Source organism: Paramormyrops kingsleyae, chromosome 19 (assembly GCF_048594095.1).
Source record: "Paramormyrops kingsleyae isolate MSU_618 chromosome 19, PKINGS_0.4, whole genome shotgun sequence".
NCBI classification, from domain to species: Eukaryota; Metazoa; Chordata; class Actinopteri; order Osteoglossiformes; family Mormyridae; genus Paramormyrops; species Paramormyrops kingsleyae.
Genome location: NC_132815.1, coordinates 27,406,282 through 27,432,925, shown reverse-complemented (window position 1 = coordinate 27,432,925; position 26,644 = coordinate 27,406,282). Strand labels below are relative to the sequence as shown.

At 40.9% G+C, this 26,644-nt stretch overlaps 2 protein-coding genes and 1 non-coding gene across 4 annotated transcripts; all 3 read left to right on the top strand.

The window, feature by feature from the left end:
• The first annotated feature begins 4,220 nt into the window (after positions 1-4,220).
• Positions 4,221-7,472, top strand: rrm2 (ribonucleoside-diphosphate reductase subunit M2). Its single transcript, XM_023825830.2, has 10 exons — positions 4,221-4,517; positions 4,694-4,759; positions 5,066-5,215; positions 5,326-5,442; positions 5,528-5,661; positions 6,009-6,103; positions 6,186-6,319; positions 6,519-6,623; positions 6,717-6,830; positions 6,964-7,472. Exons 1-10 carry the CDS (start codon positions 4,428-4,430, stop codon positions 7,114-7,116), a joined length of 1,158 nt encoding a protein of 385 aa, XP_023681598.1. The 5' UTR covers positions 4,221-4,427; the 3' UTR covers positions 7,117-7,472.
• On the top strand, positions 5,747-5,880 carry LOC111851205 (small nucleolar RNA SNORD94). Its single transcript, XR_002839966.1, has one exon. It is a non-coding gene; the product is annotated as a small nucleolar RNA SNORD94 (small nucleolar RNA).
• Positions 7,473-7,735: 263 nt separating the features above from the next.
• lgals8a (galectin 8a) lies at positions 7,736-25,403 on the top strand. Of its 2 annotated transcripts, XM_023825868.2 has the most exons (9): positions 7,736-7,897; positions 8,741-8,829; positions 11,118-11,328; positions 14,853-14,972; positions 15,410-15,463; positions 15,822-15,848; positions 16,383-16,471; positions 23,536-23,704; positions 24,071-25,403. In XM_023825868.2, the coding sequence occupies exons 1-9, from the start codon at positions 7,859-7,861 to the stop codon at positions 24,230-24,232; spliced, it is 960 nt and encodes a 319-aa protein (XP_023681636.1). In that variant the 5' UTR covers positions 7,736-7,858; the 3' UTR covers positions 24,233-25,403. The 2 variants fall into 2 exon arrangements, with proteins under 2 accessions (XP_023681636.1, XP_072559221.1); XM_072703120.1 differs by lacking the exon at positions 15,410-15,463.
• Positions 25,404-26,644: the final 1,241 nt, after the last annotated feature.

Genomic DNA, 26,644 nt, shown 5'->3' with positions numbered 1-26,644 from the left:
ACCTGTATCCCATACTGATGTGAATGAGTCACATAGATAAAGTAATTAATTGTTTAATCAATTAATGCAGATGGTATGAGGTATGTACCTGTGAAGCTGGTATGGCATATTTGGTGTCAAACTGATGGAAAATCACTCCTGATTCCAAATCTGGTCAGTGATTACCATAAAAGTGGATGTATCAAAAGTTATAACAGCTTAATGAAAATCATCAGTAAAGGGAGAATCAGTCGGGCCATAAATCCCAAAAGGACTGATACAGACCCCCTTCCGAAAGCCCGCCAAATGGATGGCCAGCCATTGGGCCAGGAGTCGAATTCCTGGTCATCCCTATTCATGAACTTTAGACCATAAAAACATGGACTTCAGAACAAAGCAGCGTAGAGAACACCCAGCAGCAGTACAGAAAAGACCATCAGCCCGGGAGACGAGAAGCCCACAAGAAACCCTCCGATGAAGGCCCAGCTGAACAGAGAACAGCACCCAAGACAAAGCTTCACCAGGAGAGAGAATCCAAAGGGGCTCCACTCCACTGCTCCAAACGCCGCGCCTTCCTGAGTGCCATCGGCTCAGCAGCTCTGCCATCAACTGCCAAGACCCCAACCCCCCCCCCGACTCTTCAACCAAGTAAACCAACTTCCTTTCATTCTAACAACTTAAGCTGTTCTGTTAACCTGCTATAAGATTTTAGGGTCGTGTTTCCACAAACTGTGCTTGCTTTGCAGGACAGTATTTCCCATTTAAGGTTACTCATTTAAATCCGGTCATTGCATTTTCATAATTACATTGTTTGTTTTATTCTGTTATTTCATGTTTGTTGTTTGTGTTAGGTGTAATGTCTGTCTTATGTTAGTTGTAGTGTTAGCTAGGAATAAATGCATGTCTTTTACACAACTTTAGCCTCCGTCATTGAGTGTTCCACAATAAGTTCCTGCCTTTGTGCGATCTTGCTACACGCTCTGAACCTCAAACTTGCCTGAAACATCGTGAGACTCTCTCTCATCGGCCGTGAGCTTCGCTACCAATCGTTTACATTACCTGGTGATTCAGCTCGCTGGACGAGCCTTCTAACCCAAGTTACTAAGTGATACTGGTAATTAGTGAATCCCATTTAAGTCTCACATTAACAGACTCAAGGGGGTACCGCAATCGAGTTTGGAGGAGCCGACCATTCGGCATAACAATTGATTAATAATCAGCATTAAATAATAATTAATTAAACTTTATTTAATTCAAACATATTGGTGGAGATATTAAAATTTACCTGAGCTAATAATTCCTACAATGTGTACTCCGAGATACCTGTAGCTGCTGACCCTCTCCACCAGTGTCCTGATAATCTCTGCTGCTCCTTCCTGAAGCCCATAACCATCTCCTTGGTCTTAGAGACATTCAGGTTCTAGTTGTTAGCTTGACACCACAGAGACAGCTCCTCAACCTTATCCAGGTGCGCCATCTCATCCCTGTTGGAGATGAAACCTACCACCACTATGTCAGCTGCAAATTATAGGCTGGTGTTGGACCTGTGTGTGGCTGTACAGTCATGTGTGTACAGGGAGTAGAGAGCACAACCTTGTGGGCCTCCGATATTGTGAATGAGGGTGTTAGAGGTCCAGCTACCGACTCTCACCACCTGTGGTCTGCCAGTGAGGATGTTCAGAAGCCAGTCATAAAGGGAGGAACTCAGCTTGGTGACCAGCCTAGACAGAACTATGGTGTTGAAGGCTGAACTGTAGTCAATAAACAACAGCTTCACATAGTTCCCCCTCCCAGTGTTCATGTGGGAAAGGATGGAATGCAAGATATTAGAGATGGCATTGTCCAAGTACCTGATGGGTTTGTAGGCAAACTGGAGAGAATCTAAAGAGCTGGGCAGAGATGAACAGTTGAAGTCTTTGATGATTTCCTCAAAGCATATCATCACCACAGAGTGCAACAGGATGGTAATAATTTAAGTAGGCTAGGTTGTTCTTCTTCAGTAGCGGCACAATCATGGATCTCTTGAGGCATGTTGGGATGACAGACTCTATCTGGGACTAATTGAAGATGGAGGTGAAGACTGGGGCTAGTTGGTCTGTGCAGGACTTAAGGACATGCCACCAGGGCCTGTTGCCTTCTTCCTATTCATGCATTTCAGAGATCTTCAAATAAACAATTCACCTGCACAAAGCTGTTCTCCTTCATGCAAAACTGAGTTTTTCCACACTAGGATAGTGCATAGAGATAATATTATGACTTATGTTGGATCTGTCAGGTCCTGTCTATATGTAATTAATAAAAAAAAAAAAATTGAGATGACACCAAAACGGGGGAAAACTGCCCATTAGTATAGTAACTTAGTTACTCCAGCTATTATTGCTGGATGCATGTTGAATCCTTTAGCTATTTTGATTTCTCCCACACAGGCAGTTAATGTTCTATGCTTGTTTATTGGTTACACTAAGCTAAACTGTGTATCAGACTCCATGTACAGTGTCTGTAAAAACCCAATGAGTCCCATCCAAGATATTAAACCGCTCTTATACCCATTTTCATGAATGTGCAAGATTAGGAACGTCAAAACTGATATAAGTTGTTATTCATACATGATGGATACTCCCAACCCTCTGCACTTGGTACATATTTCCCCCAAATATCATTCACACAATACATGTCACTGTTTAAAAGATTATGAGAATTGGAAATTTATCTGCAGAGCTCCAAATTAACACATGAAAAGATAAATGCACACTACGAATTTTGCAGTTACGGAAAAACAGCCGGTGGTTTGAACATGTTATAGGATGTGAGTAATTCTGGTTCAGCACAATACATGTATCTGGTCAAATCTGCAAGAATGCATTTGCATCTTATATTTTCCGACGTAGCTTCCCTTCAAGGACAACCGGTAACTGTAACCATCTTCAACTGGTTTCTCTGTCAAGTGCCACGGAGCAAATTACACGAACTAGGAATAAAAAGACATGCTTTTAAAGGTTGCGTGCTAGTCTACTTGCCGAGAGGGGGCGACATAATTGTATGATAAGGTATTTTTTGCACATTGTCATCTCTTGTCGGTATATTCATTACAGTGGTTACACCTTTTGTTGAAATACGGCGGGTTTAAATGTCAGGACTGTTGCAACTTTATTTTCATAATAATGATTTAAATATGAACAAACAATTTTATTTTATATTGACGTGTATAAATAATGGTTTGGTTTAGCATTTTTTGACATGTTGATTTCGCTATTCAAAGAAATTGTCGTATAATTAAATTAAATTTATAATAGTTAAAACTTCCTAAATGTGATTACTGCCTCGGATTAGTTTAACCTTCTACAATGATATATTGCTACCACGCAAGCATGTTTATCCTTTAGTATACTAAGTACTTGCATAAAATATATGTAGACTATTTACAAGGTTGCCAACTTTGCGCAGCTGGCTTAAGTGAAATTCAAGACAAGTTTGCACACACACACAATCTGATATGCATGCAACAGCTTTATTACATTGTAATAGTCTGTAGGGTTTGCACAATAACACAACACTTCTGGTGTGGCTAATTTTAGGTTTATAATGGAATAATATAGATTTTCCGTAAGATTTCTTGCGTGTGCGGTGTGAGTCTGAAAGCATCACGCCAAATGCGTTACAGTTGGCAACCCTGTATTCAGTGACACTTTTTTCAGTTGTCGATATTCAGCTTATAGTTTGCATTGGTAACAAAAAACACAGTGTCAGAATCACTAGCTAGATAAATGGGAAAAGCTTTCACAGAATGGCGGGAATACTAGGAACAGTGGCTATATAAACTACATTTACAATCCCCATTCAAAAATGTCATGCAACTAACGCATGGAGTTGCACCCCACTTAAAATGACATTACTACGACCGATACAGTGTATTAAATTATAGTAATACTTTTAAACTAGCTTATAAAAAATAGTAGAATAAGCTGACAAATGTTCCATTACAACATACGTATAATAAAGACAATGTACCTATTGTTGAAACATGAATTCTAATGTAATATATATATATTTCATTTAATTGCAATACATAGTTTCTTAAACGCGCCTTTCCTTCCCGGTTAGTTTGTTTTTGGCGCGTTTGAAATTCCCGTAATCGGACGTGACGCAATGAAACCAGATACGCACCCCCATTGGCTGTATTTTGTTCACGTTTACATGCTCGACCGATTCTATTGGCTATCAGAATCGAGCGCCAAGCCTTGAATAAATAGAGCAGCTCAGACGCAAGCTATTACAGTTCACTAAAGAAGCTACTCTTGGGAGGACATCATTTATTTTAGTATAAATTTTAAAACTTAATTTGAAGTTAATAATTTACTATTTACTTCATTTTAGTTCGACTTCAGTTGTTGGGTTTTATACAATACGTTTTTAAATTGTAATTAGGTACAGTTTCTCTAATCTCTAAAATGTCTGCTCGCAGCCCTCTTTCAAGCAAAAGCGAAAACTCCGTCATTACCAAAATGGACCGTGTTAACCTGACTGACAAAGAAAACACGGTAAGTTATGACTTTTTTATTTTAGGCTTTAGTTTCTCTCGTTTTCATTGGCTTTTTTTGCACTACCTCACGCTTATGATTCGTAAAACTTACTATACAAATTCAAATAACTAAGGATAACATACATGTGTAATATAACGTCATGCACAGTTAAAGATTAAATGTTTGTTTTTCAGCCCCCAAGCTTAAATGCTACCCGTGTTCTGGCATCCAAGACCGCGCGAAAAATATTCGACACAGAGGTAAGTAAATCTGATTACATGTTGTTTGTTTATAATTATCGAGATTAAAATGTTCTGGGTACCATTCTAAAAAGGATTTTTGGAATCCTTTATACCACTTTGGCGCCCAATCTTGGCGGTCAGCCATGCCCTTAGTGGGACAGGCGGTGATATTTAGGGGTGGGGTGAAAGGGCGACGTGGAGGGAGGAGTCACTCCCTTCCTTCAATAGACCGGCACGCGTTTAAGTCCTTTTGTGACTGGTTATGAGGTTCAGTATGATACCCTGTGCGACTTTTTTTTATTCTTCCTATTTTCCCATCCGTAGATGAAGCCTGAAACGGCCCGTAAACCAGGCGTCGAGGATGAGCCGCTGCTAAGGGACAATCCCCGTCGATTTGTCATTTTCCCCATCCAATATCACGACATCTGGCAGATGTACAAGAAGGCAGAGGCTTCTTTCTGGACTGCAGAGGAGGTGTGGTGCTGTCTGGGTTAGGAGTCTACGGGTTGTAGCTTTCTGGATGCTCTGTCTGAATCCTGTGGATCCGTCAGTTTTGAAACTAGATGTTTTTTTGTTGTTTCTAGGTTGACCTCTCCAAAGACTTGCAACACTGGGAATCCCTAAAAGATGATGAGAGATACTTCATCTCTCACGTTCTGGCTTTCTTTGCTGCCAGTGATGGCATCGTAAATGAGAATTTGGTAAGATGTGTTCTTATGTATGTCTATTCACATGTCTGTGAATTACCCTTTCAATAAACTGTATCCTTTCAAATTGGGTTCTTAGGTGGAACGCTTTAGCCAGGAAGTCCAGGTGACTGAAGCTCGTTGTTTCTATGGTTTCCAAATTGCCATGGAGAACATTCATTCAGAAATGTACAGCCTGCTCATTGACACATACATCAAGGATCCCGCTGAAAGGTCAGTCTGGTACCGCACCAGTGCTGTGTGGTATGCATGCTTTTCAAAGTATGATTATTACACTTGACTTGCATGAATTAATCTCCTGGCGATGATGATTGGTGCAGGGGTACGTACCTCAGCTGATGATGGGAGCTGGGTGTTGCTGTTCCTCAGTTTAGTGGGCGTGTGGTCCTCTTAACAGGACAGCAGCATGATAAACACCACGGTCTGAGCCAAAGCAGAAGTGTTTGTTTTAGCATGGTGTACTACCTGGGCTCTATCACAGGGAGCATGGGTGTTTCCTAATGATTTTATGGGTGTTGGTTCTCTGCTGTCAGTGTGACCATCTATTTCCATTCATATAGGGAGTACCTCTTCAATGCAATTGAGACACTGCCTTGTGTGAAGAAGAAGGCCGACTGGGCTCTGAACTGGATTGGAAACAGGGATGCTCAGTATGGTAAGTTGGTGTCCCAGTAGCACTCTTTCAGGCTTTGCTTTGGCCTTTACTCCATGGATACTGAAAAGTTCCTCTTTTCCAGGGGAACGTGTAGTGGCATTTGCTGCTGTGGAAGGAATCTTCTTCTCTGGGTCTTTTGCTGCCATCTTTTGGTTGAAGAAGAGGGGTCTAATGCCTGGCCTCACATTCTCCAATGAGCTGATCAGCAGGGATGAGGTGAGTCTGGAACACTTTAGCATGTATCTGGCCCGCTGCTTGTCTCATACACAAACTTTCAGCCAATATCCACTGTCATTGTAAATTACTAATTATTTTCATTGGCCCTGTCTTGGCTGGACTAGTTAATGTTTGTGTGTGGCCACATGTATTATGCTATCATGAGTTAGGACTTAAGTGAATTTTCTTTTTTTTTAAGGGTCTTCATTGCGACTTTGCCTGCCTGATGTTTAAGCACTTGGTGAACAAGCCTTCCAAACAAAAGGTTAAACAGATCATCACAGATGCTGTTGAAATTGAGCAGGTGAGTTTACTGCTGTGGTCCTGTGGAGATTTTTGCCATGTGTTTGTTTTGAAACTAAAGGAAGGACCTACTGATTTCCTCTCTCCCTTTCAGGAGTTCCTCACACAGGCTCTCCCGGTGAACCTAATCGGCATGAATTGCGATCTTATGAAACAGTACATCGAGTTTGTTGCTGACAGATTGATGCTTGAACTAGGCTTTAGCAAGGTAATTCTATATTTCAACACATGTTGTGTGCAACTGGGATTTCCTAGTTAAGCATATGGTGCTGGTGGGCAATATTTCACAATATGCCATTGTACCAAGTTTACTGACTAAGATTTCTGCATTCTGTGCTCAGATCTACAGGGCGGAGAACCCCTTTGATTTTATGGAGAACATTTCTCTGGAGGGGAAGACAAACTTCTTTGAGAAGAGGGTTGGGGAGTACCAGCGAATGGGTGTCATGTCTGGGCCAACTGATAACACATTCCGCCTGGATGCAGACTTCTGAAGAGTTCAGCACCCCCACACACAAAGACTCCATGCATTAACACTTGGCGGGAAGGGGATGTGGCATTTGGCTGGACCCCATGTTCACCCTCCCAACCACCCTGCTGTGTTCTGGTCTGATCCCAAAGTGACTTGCACCCTGTGCAGCTGGAATCGGGTGCAGCTGAAAACTTGGTGTGCACACTATCCACTTTATTGCAGTGTTTTTTTAAGGTTTGTTGTTTGTTTTTTTAAGTAATGAATTGTAATTAAAATGAATGCAACACTTTTTTATGTGTGTCTATATGTATAACATTCTGTTAAGGTTGGTGAGCATAAGTTATTTAGTTATACAAAATAAAACTTAGTGAAACTCTGGTTTGGATTTGTCGTGATTTACTTTTAGGGGTTGGTATTTTGACTTATGAAGTTGAATGGGTAGTGGGATATTACGGTTTAAAATGCTGGATTTAAGATGCTGTGTTTTAAAATACTATCCGTACCCTGGGATAAACTAATGTAAAAGTCGTCTATGCACTTGTCGTCTATGCACTTGTCGTCTGTGCTGTTCCACGTGCTACGTAGGCGCGCACGTTCCGAGTATGGTCACGTGAGAATGCTTGTGACTGGCTGCAGCCCGCCTCACGTCACTAACAGGAAGCGAAAGTAAAATCCGAATAGGCGTTTAATAAAAAGACAGGATCCTGCTTTGGACTGCAACAGGAATTGTATACCTTTCGTTCGTACACTGGATATCAAGTAATATGTCTGTTGCACACCCCAAGCAAACCTTTTTAAATCCGGTAAGGACCGAGTTACATCTGAACGTTGTTTGTAAATACGAGCTTTCTGATATATGACTTCGCGGTTAGCTAGCAGCAAATACTAATTATCGTTAATGATTTTAGTAGTTTGCGGCGGAAACATTTTACTTGTGAATACTGTATTTCTGGTGTTTTAGATATAATCGTTACCAATTTGTTTGCTATGGCCACGGTTTGACGTGTTGGGTGCTCCCTACTCCAAACAAATGACCTTTTTAAATATTTATATATTTCTGTAAGAAAACACTTTTGGAATCCTTATGACATATTATTAGTGTTTATAGACATTCTCAGGAGTAAAGAGTACGACGGTGTATTTATGCTGTAGGTGTTGTGATGGTTTTATAATATAGTATTATAGGTGTTATACATGTGTTATGAACTCTATTGCGGCCATTTCGCGACCAAAAAGGTTTGGCAGGTCAGATCCACAAGAAATTGTCTGGCATTGACTTCTGAGTTTTCGTTTACCTCATATGGAAACACTGAAGTTAAAATCGCCATCATTTAGCCAGCTACGTAAATTGAAAACGGTTAAACTATCATCCAGATATTGTGCGCTTACAAGTTGATATCGGGGCAAGTTTTCCGTATCACTATCAGATGATATGTTCAGTTATGTGACTGAGATGTACATTCTTGATGAGCCAACATTGCTTGCTAGACTCACTTTAACATGGCTGTTAGACATTTATTTTTCTGTAATTGAAACGTTATCGTAGCTATTTTAAGCGATAATCTCTATCTGATCTTCTGTTTGCGCGGCGTTACATTTTGACCTGAGTTAACATCTCTTATTGACGTCCTGTTTGTAACTCTCAGACGGTCCCTTTCGCTGGCACCATCCTCGATGGGTTGCGGCCTGGAGAGATGGTGCTGATTCAAGGCAGTGTGCTGAGCGATGCAGACAGGTATGATATCCTGTACCCGACTGTAAACCGCACTGCTGATAATCTGAATGTCCATTTTGGGCGAAAATTCTCATTTAAATTTTGGGCTGATTCCAGTCTGATTCCCACATCAATAGGCATTCACATCCAGCGGACAATCGCCTTCTTATCTTAAAGACCATTTCGGCTATTTTTCATTATGTCAAGCAAGACTTGGCTAAAATGTTTGATATTTTACAGTACATTAATGCATGTATTGCTTACTACTAGTATCGAAGTGGGGCTAGTCCAGGAGTTTTACATCAAAGACCAGCCCATTTTGTCTTCGTTCTGGGGGAACTTTGAGAAATTATGCCACAGTTCAACTATTCCGATAAATATATTACTGACATTTCAAGAAGAAAAAAAGTAATAAATAGCATATTTAATTGTTCAAGCAGTCTGACTTTTTTTTAGCCCCGCCTGCTTGGCCTATTTCCAACATTAATAGTTTGAGAAAGTAATTACTTGTGTTTGTGACCGTCGTTATGTGTGACTATAGGAGCGCCGTCTTACATGTTACTGGGAGTGAACGCAGGGATCGTGTTCACGTGCACGAGCCCTCAGCACATTTTGCGTACCGTAATTATGTTAAATTTCATTTACGTACCGCAATTATTTTAACTTTTTCAAGGCAGCAGACTTTCAAGGCAGCAGCTTTTCCACTTTCTGTTCTGTCCTTTTATTTGTGTTTCTTTGTGTTGTCTCGGGAACTATGATTGGAAATAACTCTTCTGCGTGTTCTTTTAAAATCAACATTCTCTAATTACAGAGGTGGCTAAAAGAGTGCGTATTTCTGAGCTGCAACACTGCGACTATTTACCACGGTTGCTTGCTTTTATTTAATTTTATATTTATTTCAAAAGGATCGATGCATGCAAGCTAAATATAACAAATAATAATATAATAAATGCAGATTTCAAATAAATGTTTTAAGACGACATGATAGTTATTCTTTTCAATTTTCTTATGCTTTCTGATACTTACGCTGCTGTTTATTTACTCAATTATGTGATGTACAATACCGTGTACTGTGGTGCGCTACATTTACTTTCACAATTAGGAATGCTCGACATAATGTGAAGACAACATTACAAGTGTGTAAGCATGCTGAAAAGACAGCACATTTGAATGATTGTTTGCTTTTTCACAAGTCACACTGGGGAGACAAAATCTGACATCAGATGTTAGAAAAAGTCACCCCTTTGCCAGAGCTGACCTGTACATCCCAGTAATGAATTCTTTCCAAGATTATAATTTATGTTCACATTAAATCACCAGAAGTTTTTTTGATTGCTGTATCACTGCTTTTTCCTGGAATTGTATGGGGTCCAAAAATCTGACGGCCGCCGTCACAAAGTGTGACCTCACTGCTGAAGTCGATTGGTAATCACCAGTTATGAAACCACTACAGAATCATAATATCTGTTTATGATAAGTCATTTGAAGTCTTTTAGACTGCTGTATTACTGCTTTTTCCCTGAAATTTTATGGGGTCAGAAAATCTAACGGCAGCTCACACAAATTGTGATCCCTCTGATCTAGAGAGATGGTCTCAGTCTTTTCTTTGTCACTAAACCTTTTTTCATGGTCTTGGCTTGGAATTAAACATAAGGCTTGGACATTTGTGTTTGTGTATAATACTGTATAATAAACTATAAAATACATGAGAATGCTTGTGTTTGTTGAATGCACACTTATTTGGAAGTAATGCTGATGGAGCATGGAATGATTGGTGTATTTTTAAAACACACAAATCAAAAAACTAAAAATGCCAAAAGTGTTTTATTTCGATTGGTAAGTTATGGTTAGAACTGGGTTAGGGTTGAGGTTGTCATTGTTGGCATTATGTTTTTTTTCCTTAGAAATGAATGCATGTTCCCCACAAAGATATGAATACAAATGTGTGTGTGTGTGTGCGTGAGAAAATTAGCTGATAAATGTTTTGAAGCGTTGTTGCAGAATTTTAAACTTGTCAGATTTTTTTGTTTGTGACCCGGAACAACAGCTATGCGGCCCACTGGGAATTCTCCCGTGACTCGATCCTGATTGGCCACCTCAGGCCTGCTTACTACCTTTTAGATATCCATTCAAAAAACCTACTCCAAACTGTAATTGATATTTATTACTAAGTGTAGTTCCATTACTGCTGTTTTTACAATTAATAGTGAAACTGATATAGATTATTGTTTTTAACGATATTTTTTTCTTAAATTATATTGTTGTCAAGTTTTGCCTGTTCATTATAGTGCATGCGCGTATTTGTCCAGGTTTCAGGTGGACCTCTCATGTGGGAGCAGCACCAAGCCTCGTGCTGACATTGCCTTCCACTTCAACCCGCGATTCAAGAGATCTCCATACATAGTATGCAACTCCCTGCACCAGGAACGCTGGGGAAAGGAGGAGATCCACTATCAGATGCCGTTCCAGCAAGGGGCAGCATTTGAAATCATCATCCTGGTGCAGAAGGTCATGTTCAAGGTAAATGTTGCAATCAAAAACTTTTTCGTCATGTGAAACAAGGATATGATTTAACACAGCAAGGGTGCTCTTCTGAATTAGTGGAGGAGCAGATTCCCCATCTTAGATGGAAGTAGTACTGCATTTCTTGTGGCTGAAAATCTGCGGTGAATCACTAGGTTATTAAGAACATAAGAACTATACAAACGAGAGGAGGCCATTCAGGCCATCGAGCTCATTTGGGGAGAACTTAACTAATATCTCAGAATTGTTAAAATCTTATCTAGCTCTGATTTAAAGGAACCCAGGGTTTTAGCTTGTACTACACTAAAACTGCACTATAACATTTACTTCAGTTTATTATAGGACTTTTCACTGGCATTCCCTTCTCATTGAAAAGGTGTAGCTGATTTGTTTAACTTAATCACATTTTTTCATAAAAGCTCTCATCCTAGCACTCAAATAACCAGCCTGCTCAAGCAAATGACACAAAAGCCATATAGAAAATAAAAAATTCATAATTATAAGTAATGACACTATTATTTGCCGACCCTTAACATTACTGTTTCAAAAATCCTTATCTGAAGGTGTGGTACCTTCTGATTGGAAGCATGCCAACATAACGCCCATTTTCAAAAAAGGGGATAGAAGTAATTTGTCAAACTATAGGCCAATCAGTCTAACTTGTATAACTGGTAAAGTTATGGAGGCTATAATCAAAGAGAAAATGGTAGATTACCTGGACTCAAATAACATTTTGAGGGATAGCCAGCATGGATTTAGGAGAGGTAGATCCTGTTTAACAAATCTGTTGGAGTTTTTTGAGGAAGCTACTCAGGAAGTTGATGATAAGAAGGCCTATGATGTCATCTATTTAGATTTCCAAAAGGCTTTTGATGTTGTTCCCCACAAGAGGCTCTCACTTAAACTCAAAGCGACAGGTATTTTAGGAACTGTAGCGACTTGGATTGATAACTGGTTAACGGATAGGAAGCAGCGAGTAGTTATAAGAGGCTCGATGTCACAGTGGGCCTGCGTTCATAGTGGGGTACCGCAGGGTTCAATTTTAGGACCACTTTTGTTCCTAATTTACATAAATGATATAGACACCAATATATACAGTAAACTGGTGAAATTTGCAGATGACACCAAGGTGGGTGGTGTAGCAGATACTGAACTAGCGGCTCAGCAGCTACAGCGGGATCTTAATTTAATTAGTGACTGGGCTGACACCTGGCAGATGAAATTTAACATAGACAAATGTAAGGTACTCCATGTAGGGAGCAGAAATATAAAGTACAGGTATTTTATGGGACCTACTGAAATAAAGGTAGCTGATTATGAGAAAGACCTTGGTGTGTATGTTGATGCTTCCATGTCTCATTCTCGCCAGTGTGGGGAAGCAATAAAAAAGGCCAATAGGATGTTGGGGTACATCTCCAGGTGTGTGGAGTTTAAGTCAAGGGAGGTAATGCTAAGATTATACAATTCCTTGGTGAGACCTCACCTAGAATATTGTGTACAGGTTTGGTCACCATATCTTAAAAAGGACATAGCGGCCTTAGAAAAGGTGCAGCGTAGGGCCACAAGAATGATTCCTGGTCTTAGAGGAATGTCATACGAGGAAAGGTTATTTGAGCTAAATCTGTTCAGCCTCAAGCAAAGGAGACTGAGGGGGGACATGATCCAGGTCTATAAGATTCTAACAGGTTTGGATGCTGTTCAACCGAATAGTTACTTCAGCATTAGTTCAAATACAAGAACTCGTGGCCATAGGTGGAAATTAGCGGGAGAACATTTCAAACTGGATTTAAGGAAGCACTTCTTTACACAGCGTGTAGTCAGAGTATGGAATAGTCTTCCTGATAACGTAGTGCAAGCTGAATCCTTGGGTTCCTTTAAATCAGAGCTAGATAAGATTTTAACAACTCTGAGCTATTAGTTAAGTTCTCCCCAAGCGAGCTCGATGGGCCGAATGGCCTCCTCTCGTTTGTATAGTTCTTATGTTCTTATGTTCTTATGTTCAAATGTGCACTAATTAAAAATGCTTGTTCTGCCGTTGCTTACTTCACAAACTCTTGTACTGTATTGAATATCCGACTTTATCCGGTAGTGACATTGCAGCAGAATAAGAACATAAGAAATTTACAAACGAGAGGAGGCCATTCGGTCCATGACCAAACCTGCACACAATATTCTAGGTGGGGTCTTACCAAGGAATTATATAAGTGTAACATCACCTCCCTTGACTTAAACTCCACACACCTGGAGATATAACACAACATTCTATTGGCCTTTTTTATTGCTTCCCCACACTGGCGAGAGTGGGACATGGAAGCATCAACATACACACCGAGATCTTTCTCTTAGTCAGCTACCTTTATTTCAGTGGAACCCATAAAATATCTGTACTTTATATTTCTGCTCCCTGCATGGATTACCTTACATTTATCTGTGCTAAATTTCATCTGCCAAGTATCAGCCCAGTCACTAATTAAATCCAGATCTCGTTGTAGTCTCTCTGCTCAGTATCTGCTACACCACCCACCTTAGTGTCGTCTGCAAATTAACCAGTTTACTGTATGTATTGGTGTCAATATCATTAATGTAAATTAGGAACAATAGTGGTCCTAAAATTTAACCCTACGGTACCCCACTATGAACGCAGGCCCACTATGACATTGTGCCTCTAATAACTACTCAGTGTTTCCTGTCAGTTAACCAGTTTTCGATCCAAGCTGCCACAGTTCCTAAAATCCCTGCAGCTTTGAGCTTTAGCAAGAGCCGTTTGTGGGGGACAACATCAAAGGCCTTCTGGAAATCTAAGTAGATCACATCGTAGGCCCTTTTGTGATCAATTTCACTTGTAGCTTCCTCAAAGAACTCAGGTAGATTCGTTAAACAGGATCTACCTCTCCTAAATCCATGTTGGATATCCCTCAGAATGTTATTTGTATCCAGGTAATCTACCATTTTCACTTGGATTATATCTTCCATTATATTTCCAGTAATGCTAATTAAACTGATTGGCCTATAGTTTGCTGGATTACTTCTATCCCCTTATTTGAATATGGGCGTTATATTAGCATGCTTCCAATCTGAAGGTACCACACCCGCAGATAACGATTTCTGGTATATTAAAGTTAAAGGTTGGCTAATAATATCCCTCATCTCTTTTAAAACTATATGGAAGATGTCATCAGGGCCCTGCGATTTATTTATTTTGAGTTCATCTAGGCTTAGTACCACATCAGCCTCAGTTATACATATATTGCTCATAGACGACGCTGTATTCGTACTAATTGGTGGTAAGTTACTTGTGTTCTCTACTGTGAACACCCGTGAAAAATAATCATTAAACTAATTTACTATATCATCATCATTATATAATAACCATTATTGTGTGTATGAAAGGATTAAAGTTAGTGTAAGAAATGTGTTACAGTTCAGTGTTTTTCCAGTCAGTCCTAACATTGCCATACAGAAGAACTTTTCCTGTACTTGTGTTTACCTTCATCTTTTTCATTCTTCATTCTTCATGTTAGGTGGCAGTGAATGGTGGCCATTTGCTGGAGTACAAACATCGGCTGGATCTAGATAAGGTGGATACCATAGGGGTATTTGGGAAGGTCAAACTGCAAGCGATTGGATTCATCCCAGCCGCAGTGAGTAACTCAACTAAGCCTTACTGTGCCATGTTCGCCAAATGTCGTGTCGTATTTTAGAAATCATCACATAACCACATGTACGATGTTTGCTCTACATATGCTCCCAATATTTTTAGATTTGATTGATAAGTCCTGGTAATTGTGTTATGTTATTTGTCTTCTTCGAAAATTGGGATGTTAGGAAACTATCTAAAGTTGTAAACATCTGATTCATAGCAAAGCTTTCAAATTTTATTCATGAGTTCACCAGGTCTGTGAGTGCATGCATGTGTGTGTGTACATGTGCATTCCTGTGAGTGCATGCGTGTGTGTGTACATGTGCATTTCTGTGAGTGCGTGTATGTGTGTGTGTGTGTGTCTGTGTGTACATGTGCATTCCTGTGAGCACTGCGCTTTTGCTGGTCACTGGGTCAGTGTCTTGCTTCCATTTTCAGAGCCCAACCCTAAATCCTCCATCTAGTCTGGTGACCAAGGCAGTACAATCCAATGTAAGGTCATTCTTTTCATTTTGTGGCCTCATCACTACTCTTAATCACTTGGACTCCATTAGCTTTGACATTAGCTGTAATAACTCTACCCTCATCACTGGAATTTAGCATGGATTTTTATCTTTTAATTTACTCTGAGAATCGGGCTTGTTCTTGTGTATATAACAAGAAACAATCTGTGACTGTATTGTATATTTAGCAGGCTTTGAGCATGGGTAAGTGCTTCCTAGGATAGGTAACATTCCACATCAAGCAGTCAGCATTTTCCTTTGTGTGCCAACATGCCTAGTCGCTTATTGAAAAGGAGATGACTCCAATGAGGAAAACCTAATTGTTACCTGTTTTCTCCTGTACACAGGCAATATTTTCAGAGTCTGGTGACTTGGTGAGTTTTTTTTAATTTTCTGCCCAGAAATTTAAGTGGTTAAAAGATGGTTGGATGAATTTTGGTACCTTAAGTAACACAGCTGTCATGCAGTGGTTTAACAATATGAAACTTAATTTCATAAATGTTATTTTAAAGAAGCTATGTAAATTATGGTCTAAGTGCACTGTAAAATAGCCCCTCATTCAGCAGTATCATCATATGACACATGGCCAGAATACACTTTGCACAGATAAATGGTTTAATTACTGAGGTTTGCCATTATTAGGAATTTTTAAATTAGAAATACCTAATAAGAGGGTTAAACATTAAGATATGAAGCCAATTAGAACATTTCTAATTACTTGTGTTAAATTGAAATGAGTTCTTCACACATCATAAAACATACTGTAATTAACATTTTGTTGTTAACGCCTAGATGCTGTTAGTCACCTGGATTCTGTTTCACAGCTCAGCAGAGATTAAATTAGTGCTTGAATGTGCATATGGCTCAGGATGGTCATGGCCTTTGTTTCTCTTGTGACTGTATTACAGAGCCTCCCATATAGGGGCCGACTGCTGAGGGGACTGAACACTGGGAACACGCTCACAGTGAAGGGGCAGATCAGCCTCTACCCACACAGGTAATTGCTTTCTAATGCTGAGTTGCGTTTACCTGGGAGGTCGGAAGTTAGAGCTGGGAATGACCGGAGTTCCAGTACAAGAAATCAGACAGCCATTTAGCAATACCAGGGACCTCTTTCCAAAAGCAGGGTTTCTTGCTCAACTGGATAACTTGTTAGATTTAAGGTACACTAGTTTAAATGCCCTTTATCTTTGTTCATTTACATTTACCCCAGACTACCTTAAATCCAACAAGTTATGCAGCTACGCAAGAAACCCTGCTTTCTGAAACAGACCCCAGTCGTAGCTAGGCTCATTTGTTCCCATTGTTAGCAATACCAAACGATAACAACACATTACGTGGTATTTTGTGCATACTAACACCGTAGCAACATAACCACAGATAGCGGTTGGATAGTACTGTGTGTATGACCAATTTAATGAGCCACAAATAAGACAGAAGTGCTAATAAACAGTATAGAACTACTGCTTTCACTTCTGTTGATGAAGCTTGCAGCCATCCTGAATTCTGAGGTTGGGGTTGCAGAGGTTCCTCTGACTTCCGAGTTGGAACTCCGACTTCAAGGGATGTTCGAGTTGAAATTTCCAACTAGGAACTCGGAAATTCCGACTTCTGAGAATGCAGCATAACAGCAGTATTCTGCATGGTGGCAGTAGAGCACATGTGAGCCACTGTGTCACTGTGGTCCTGCCCCAGTCTCGTTTGTAAATCTCTTATGTTCTTACGAAGAGCCCCAGTGCTTTTCATTCAGCTCACATACTGCTTCCAAAGGTTATAATGGGGATGACACAAGCCTCTTAACCATCCTGTAAAGCCACCTCCACCACAGTGATTTTGCTGTCTCTTGGGTAGATTCATAACTGGACGATGCTGTCCGATGTGCCAGAATTCCACACATTGATCGCAGGTGCTGGTGATATTTCTGAGGGGCCTGTTGTGTCTATAAGACAGAATCTGTCATGTGCCAAACTGGATTCAAAGTAATAAGAACATAAGAACTATACAAACGAGAGGAGGCCATTCGGCCCATCGAGCTCGCTTGGGGAGAACTTAACTAATAGCTCAGAGTTGTTAAAATCTTATCTAGCTCTGATTTAAAGGAACCCAAGGATTCAGCTTGCACTACGTTATCAGGAAGACTATTCCATACTCTGACTACACACTGTGTAAAGAAGTGCTTCCTTAAATCCAGTTTGAAATGTTCTCCCGCTAATTTCCACCTATGGCCACGAGTTCTTGTATTTGAACTAATGCTGAAGTAACTATTCGGTTGAACAGCACCCAAACCTGTTAGAATCTTATAGACCTGGATCATGTCCCCCCTCAGTCTCCTTTGGTTGAGGCTGAACAGATTTAGCTCAAATAACCTTTCCTCGTATGACATTCCTCTAAGACCAGGAATCATTCTTGTGGCCCTACGCTGCACCTTTTCTAAGGCCGCTATGTCCTTTTTAAGATATGGTGACCAAACCTGTACACAATATTCTAGGTGAGGTCTCACCAAGGAATTGTATAATCTTAGCATTACCTCCCTTGACTTAAACTCCACACACCTGGAGATATACCCCAACATCCTATTGGCCTTTTTTATTGCTTCCCCGCACTGGCGGGAATGAGACATGGAAGCATCAACATACACACCAAGGTCTTTCTCATAATCAGCTACCTTTATTTCAGTAGGTCCCATAAAATACCTGTACTTTATATTTCTGCTCCCTACATGGAGTACCTTACATTTGTCTATGTTAAATTTCATCTGCCAGGTGTCAGCCCAGTCACTACTTAAATTAAGATCCCGCTGTAGCTGCTGAGCCGCTAGTTCAGTATCTGCTACACCACCCACCTTGGTGTCATCTGCAAATTTCACCAGTTTACTGTATATATTGGTGTCTATATCATTTATGTAAATTAGGAACAAAAGTGGTCCTAAAATTGAACCCTGCGGTACCCCACTATGAACACAGGCCCACTGTGACATCGAGCCTCTTATAACTACTCGCTGCTTCCTATCCGTTAACCAGTTATCAATCCAGGTCGCTACAGTTCCTAAAATACCTGTCGCTTTGAGTTTAAGTGAGAGCCTCTTGTGGGGAACAACATCAAAAGCCTTTTGGAAATCTAAGTAGATGACATCACAGGCCTTCTTATCATCAACTTCCTGAGTAGCTTCCTCAAAAAACTCCAACAGATTTGTTAAACAGGATCTACCTCTCCTAAATCCATGCTGGCTATCCCTCAAAATGTTATTTGAGTCCAGGTAATCTACCATTTTCTCTTTGATTATAGCCTCCATAACTTTACCAGTTATACAAGTTAGACTGATTGGCCTATAGTTTGACAAATTACTTCTATCCCCTTTTTTGAAAATGGGCGTTATGTTGGCATGCTTCCAATCAGAAGGTACCACACCTTCAGATAAGGATTTTTGAAACAGTAATGTTAAGGGTCGGCAAATAATATCCCTCATCTCTTTTAACACTATAAGATGCCATCAGGGCCCTGTGATTTATTTATTTTGAGCTTAGCTAGGCTTTGCAAAACATCAGCTTCAGTTATATATATATTAGTTATAGACGATGTTGGATTAGTAATAAGAACTGGTAAGTTACTAGTGTCCTCGACAGTGAATACCCGTGCAAAACTATCATTGAACTCATTTACTATGTCAATGTCGTTTTCAATTATAAGACCCTTACTGTAGCAAAAGTTTTCATTATTTTAAAATGGCATACAAAAGAATGTCTAAAATGCATTAACATTACATTAAAAAGAAAATGCACACACAAATTGTCCAGCACCTATAAATAAATATTATGAAAAAAAGTATGGTAACGTATAACATACGTATTAATTTGCGTATCAACAATTTCCCCCTTTGGGTCTGGTTCCTCCCAAGGTTTCTTCCTCTTAGGGAGTTTTTCCTTGCCACCGTTGCCTTTGGCTTACTCAATGGGGGGTCCTTACGAGGCAGAAATGTAAAGCGCATTGAGACAATGTAATGTTGTGATAATGCGCTATATAAATAAAATTGAATTGAATTGAATTGAATATCCTGCAGATTAGTAATTTCAGCTTTTAGAGCTCTTTTAGAGTTAAAATACTGGAAGAAACTTTTAACGTCATCCTTAGCCTCCAATGCGATCTTCCTTTCGACATTCCTTTTAGCTCATCTAATGTCATTTTTTAATTCAGCCTGTAGATTTAGATACTCTTGCTTTATTATGTCATCATCAGTTATTTTCCATCTCTGGAACAAAGCCCTTTTCCTCCTTACTTTATACTTTATTTCCCTATTAAACCACCTACAGTAGGTTGCAATTTCCTAGATTTATTCTTGCTGGAAACAGGTATGAAGTCCTCTTGCACTTGCAATAATGTGCTTTTAAAAAATTCCCATGCCTCTTCAACAGTTTTGTTATTTAACTCCATCCAGTTCACAGTTTCTAGTTTTAATCTCATACAATTGAAGTTAGCCTTCCTAACATTATATATTTTTGATTTGGACTTTGCTCTTCAGGCACTAAACTTAACCTCAAATTTAAGCATGTTATGATCGCTAATGTCAAGTGGTTCTAAAACGTCTAATTTACCAATCCTGTCCTGGTTATTAGACAAAACAAGATCAAGAATGGCATCTCCCCTGGTAGGGGTGTTAACAAACTGAGTAAAAAACAATCCTGTACTAATTCCACCATCTCAAGTTCATTTTCAGAAGAGCCAGCAACAATGTCCCACTGCATCCCCGGTAGATTAAAATCACCCATAACTACCACATCATTTTTATTGCTCATAATCCTAATATCACTGTATAACAATCTGCTTTCCTCAGCAGCTACATTGGGTGCTCTGTAACAAACACCGACAATTAGGCTATTTGAGTTTGTAGCATCTAATTTTACCCATATAGCTTCCGTACTTTTACTTATATCAGTAAGCTCCCTTGCCTGCAAGTTTTCCTTTACATATACTGCAACACCACCTCCCTTCTTACCTATACGGTCTTTACGGAACAATGTGTAACCATTAGAGTTGAGCCGGATACTCGGCTGAAACGAGTATCCGGTACGGATAAAGCACTTTTGACGAGTACGAGTATCATACGAGTAATACAAGTCAATATCTGTGCTCGGATTGAATAAAAATTCTCATTGGGTAGCTGACTGTGTCTGCGTTCTGTGATAGACTAGTCACAGCGCCCCTCCCCTACACACATACAGATTTATTGTGTTGCTGTGTCCCGCTCTGCTCACTCACACACAGAACACTGAGAAGAGAAGAGAACAGCGCTCTCTCTCTCTCTGTCGCTCCCTCAGTCACTCAGGATCGCGGGTTTTTTTCCGCTAACGTTTAGGGTTTCTTCAGCTTCAGGTTTGTTTGTAGAATGCGACTCGCGTCTCTGCCTGTCGGAGTTTTTTTTTTCTTTTTTAAACCGTCAGCTGGCTCTAACCATTTTTTTTTACTTCACGCACTGAGTGTCTGACACTTTCTTGCTGTATTTTATAAAAAAAAATTAAGGTAGTTGTGGTATAATTAATATTACAAATTAAGCTACACACACAAACACACACACACACACACTCCCCCCCCTCTCTTTCTCTCTCTCTCTGTCTCTCTCTTCGTCACTCACTCACACACACTCACACATACCTGGTGTGGAAATAAAAAAAATAAAAAAGAACCAAAAAAAAAGAAATCACACTGATCATAAAAAAATTAAAAGTTAAAGAAAGTTATGTTGAGATGAAAACTCTTGTTCATTACATTTTACTTCATAATTGCAACCGCATGTGTTGTATTCATTGTTGCAAAACTTGTTCTGTATATAGTTCGTTTGTTATCGTGATCAAAACCACTGATCTGAAGCTCAATACTGATGCTGTCATGTAAATAGTTTTCTAATCAGCAATAAATATAACAATTTCTGATCAACCCATATCAATTGCATGCTTAAAATAACATACCGGTTAAAGCCCCGCCCATTTAAAGACAACCCGACCCACTTCCAGGTCAAACCCCGCCCACTTCTGGGTTAGGCCCCGCCCATTCCGAGTACAGATACAGATACAGATAATTCATATGGTTAACAGATACGGATACAGATACAGATAATGCTGTACTCGCTCATCCCTAGTAACCATCCATATTATATTCTTGTCCATCCTTATCACTCAACCACGTTTCAGTTATTGCTATAATATCATAAGAGTCCGATGAGATAAGAGCCTCTAAATCATGAATTTTATTCCTAATACTCCTGCCGTTTAAATACAGACAACAAAGGGTAGGCCTATTACAGTGCCTACTTATAATATGAGTTTTTGGGGCTTTCCGTTTCCCCCCAGTTACATACTTAACTAACCTCCCTGCCCCCCCAGTCCCTAGTTTAAACATTCCTCAACTACTCTACAAATACGCCTTCCCAGTACACTGGTTCCCCTCCGGTTCAGATGCAACCCATCCGGCTTGAACAGGTCCCACCTGTTCCAGAAGGTCCTCCAGTGCCCCATAAACCTAAACCCCTCTTTCCTACACCATCCTTTTAGCCACGCATTTAATCTCCTTATCTCAGCTAACTTAGCCTGACTTGCACGTGGCACGGGGAGTATTTCAGAAAATACCACCATGGACGTTCTGCTTCTAAGCTTATTGGCGACTTATATAAATTTATCCTGCAGAACAGCCCTTCTACCCTTGCCTATGTCGTTGGTGCCAACATGCACCACGACAACTGGATCCACCCCAGCTGGGGCCAAAAGCTTGTCCACACGATCTGGAAGGTCTCCTACCTGGGCACCAGGTAGGCAAGACACCGTACGGGACCCTCTATCACGCGTGCACACATAACTGTCTACTCCCCTAATAATTGAATCCCCCACTACCACAACCTCCCTCTTTCTGGGGGGAGGGGGCTCCTCAGTGCCCAAGGGCCCACCTGCTTCCCCAGTCCCTTCCGGCTCTAAAGCTGGAAGCACCTGAAACCTGTTAGACACAGACACCTCAGGTGATGCCGCCTCTGTAACGTGTGTACGCCTTTTCCTGCGTCTACGACCTACGGTCACCCAGCTCTCTCGACCTCTCTGCTCTTCATTCTCCCTCCCCCCCGCTAGTGGCGTACACACCATCTTCCTAAACGGCATATCAACTAGCTCATCTAACTCACTGTTGCATTGGATGTGAGCCAGTTGCTCCTCAAGGTCGCGGACCTTGACCATGAGTGAGTCCACTAGCTTACATCGCTTGCAGATGAAGTCCGACTGGACACTAACGTCCAGAAGGGCAAACATCTTGCAAACGCAACACTGAGCCGGCCCCATAATTAACTAACTCACTATGACCCCGTACTCCCAGCCCAGTAAATTTATATAGTGTATTTAACTATAAAGATTAATTTGCGTAACAATAAATGCAGTAACGTGTGGAGTACACTAAAATAAGTTATTATTATTAGTTACTTGTGTTAAAACGGAACTTAATTATTATTTTATTAAAAATTTCAAACCTGATAAATTTGAACTAAAAACAAGGCGAAATCGAAGTTGCTCTTGGGAGGTCGAAAAACCACAAAAACCCCCTCACAGCAGGCTACTGCCGGAGCGGGAAAAAAGTGGAAAATGTCCTCCCGGCCCCGACTGGCGACCGAGCAAATCTCAGGAGCAACTGTCCTTTTCCGGCGCTGGGTAGCGATACCGACGTTAGATATTATTAGTTATTATTGCCCCGTGGGTGTTTGTTACGGAGTTTAAACGCGGACAGAAGAACGCCGCTCACGCGGCACCCGCAGCTCACTGTCGGTAATAATCGCGCTGTTAATTAACAGACAGGACAGACAAGCACTCACGCCGACCGAAATAAGAACAATAAATAGAAATAAACAGCCACCCACGTAAACAGGTAAAGCACACAAACACTCAAAACACTCCAAAAAACAATCCCAAACAATCGCTGCAGCTCAACACCACTCTCTCGCAGCAATCCCAGCAATCCTCGCCTGAGTTACGAGAGGCTGGTTTCTAAGAGTGAGCTGAGCATGTTTGTTTGTGTGTGTGCACCTGCGTCCTGCAGCTTCACCGTGAACCTGCGCATCAGCGACACCAAGGACATTGCCCTGCACCTGAACCCCCGCATCAAGGCGGGAGTCTTTGTGCGCAACTCCTTCCTGGGCGAGTGCTGGGGCCCCGAGGAGAACACCCTGCCCATCCCCTTCCCCTTCCACCCTGGGGAGTACTTTGAGGTACTGGCTGCTAACGTTAACTAGATTTAGCTTTACTTCTGCACCTTCATCGATTAAGAAGAAGAATGTTGTAGTTGTGAATCAGTGATTCTCTTTCTTGTTGCAGTTAATAACCAAATCACACCAACTTTTTTAATAGTCGAAATGTCTTCAGTATTCAGTAGATCATCAATACCATAACACTCAAATTTGTAATTTCTTCAGATTTCTAAACCCAGTTAAGTCTAATTGGTTACAAAAAAATTCTGAAAACACAGAGATCCTATGTTCATCCTCCCTACTCAGCTCGCCATCGGCCTGCTGCTTTCCTCCACTTTGGGCTGATTCATACCCCCTAGCTGATCAGTCTATCTATGTTCCCTGCAGATAATTGCACGGTGTGAGGCCCATCTCTTCAAAGTAGCTGTAAACGGCAAGCACCTGCTGGATTACAAGCACCGGGTCCAGGATGTGAACCGTATTGACGAGCTGGAAATCGTGGGCGACCTGCAGCTCCTCGACGTCAAGCTGTGGTGCCCCTCTGCCTGAGCATGACGGGCAGCACCTCGACCCCTGACCTCAGGAGGCTGGCACCTTCCCATACATGCATTCCTCATGTGACTCATGGATTTGGTTGAGCTGTCCTTCACTTTAACATCTTAAACCAAGGCACTGATTCTGGGCCCAAACCGAACATGCAGTTTTAATTCCTTCTTTTTATTAAAACTCAGATTAAAATAATTATTATTGCATAAATCAGTAAAAATATATTTTTACAGTTGCGGCAGGTATAAATATTCAAAAACGTCGTTATTGCTTATAAGATGACAGGCATATTGGCACTAGGGGGAAGCCTGGATTACGCTGGTCATGTAATGTTTAGTCTGTTTGAGTCTGAGGTTTCTCAGGAAGTCCATTTGGTAGATGTGCCGTTTCCACCTGCCACATACTCACCATCTAACTTCAGCATGTTCTGTGGAAGTAATTCCATAGATTCCAGCCATCCGTCCATCTACTGTAGGTTGAATGTCAGATTCATACCCCCATTTCTAATATCGTGACAATTTGTAATCTCTGAAGATATCAATGGAAGTTTAAAAAAGCACAATGGTAAAAGTATATGAAATGTGTGATTTTATCACTGTGATACTTAGGGTGACAGCAGTAGAGGGCACTGTACTTTGGTGTACTGGGACCTGCTTAGATGGGGCAGTACATTGGGATGATCACTGATTGGAATGTTTCACTAATGATCAAGCAGCAATCACTTGCCAAGGAGAGCGGAACCAGGCTGACCGATATTGAGCTGCTCGTCCATGTTCACCACACGTCTAGGAGTAGTTAGTTTCAGAGTAAAGCCATAAGACCAGATTTAATTCAATCAGGGACACTGAAGAAATAGTGAGTTAACCATAGCAACCTCTATGCAAGCTTCCACCTTGATTTATGTCACCAAACTTGCTGACAGCAAAGCTTGCTGGGAAATTGTGCTGCTGTAGTTCTCGTCTCCTTTTTTTTTAAAAGGCTTTTCTAATGACACTTTTGTTCTGCCCCATTGCATTGTTTCCCAGTACACTAAGTTGAAATTTGTCAGCTAAATAGTAGCTCTCCAACCTGTATTATGCAGCAATATTGCCTAAGGTTTGCATCATGCTTTATTATAGGAACATGTATATATGACTACTGTTTGAGCTTCTGAATAAACTGAAAAGCAAGAGTTCCTGTTTGCCTGGAACATCATATATTTGTGTCTCCCCATTGGGTAAATGGGTGGGTGGGCACAGAGGTGTGTCTTGGCTAGCACCACTTTGACATATTTCATCAGCAATATACACCGATGAACCAAAACATTATGATCACCCCGATGTGAAGCTGTCTTGTAAAAATGGTGCATGTCAAGGTTTGTGATATATTAGGTGGTAAATATGATACTCGTATTGGACATGTTAAATGCAGAAGAAATGGGAAGGGATGCAGATCTGAGTGACTGACAACGGCCAAATCGTTCTGGCAAGACGACTAGGTCAGAGCATCTCCAAAACAGCAAGGCTTGTGGGGTGTTTGCAGCTAGCCATGGTGAGTACTTACTGAGAGGGGTCCAGTGAAAGAAAAGCCACAAACTGCTACGGGATGCTGGGCCTGTGCTGCCAGGACTCGATGTGGGATGTGAACAAAGGCCGTTCCAGGTACGAACCCACAGAAGGGCTACTGTGGCACACATGGCAGAAGATTTTGATGATGACGTCGCCGTTGATCAGACTTGTCGGTCCAATACATTCTACAGATGCTCAACCCAGCTGTCCACATGATGCAACAAAAAGGGGATTTGACAGTGACTGCAAACACCCCTTAAGCCTGTGACTTTGACAGTGGACAGGAGTCAGTCAGAGCACTTCGACTGGCCTGCGGCTACACAGCCCCATACACAACAGAACTCAATTTCCTGTGTAATGGCCTCATCAAAATTATCTGCCATTTGATTTCAGAATGTAATTAACACTGAACTGACTGACATATACACTAGTCAGTCAGAATACATGTTCCAATAAGCCAATCATGCCAATACTCAGCAAACGCCAGCATAATCTGTTCTAAAGTTTTGATCTAGTGAAATCCGTCAGCTGTGACCTGGAGATGGTTCCATAATGGGACTCTAACACTTCTATGTTCTCACCACCAGAGGGTGATAGAGACCCATCGAAAGGGCTAAAATATCTCGGGGCTTTTACAAGCATACAAAGACATTCTCATAAATCTGTGAAAAAAAAAACTAATTTCACATGAAGGAAGCTCAATCTTTTTGCGAAGCAGCACGAGTTGCCATGATGTTTGGCTGAAACCAACAAATGTATGTTTCCTCAGATTGGTGGAGATTGCAGCTGTTTCTAGACACTGCAGATGCAGGTTTCTGAAGAGGAAAAGCACCCTGACACAAATCACCTGTTTTAAAAGTGTTCTGAG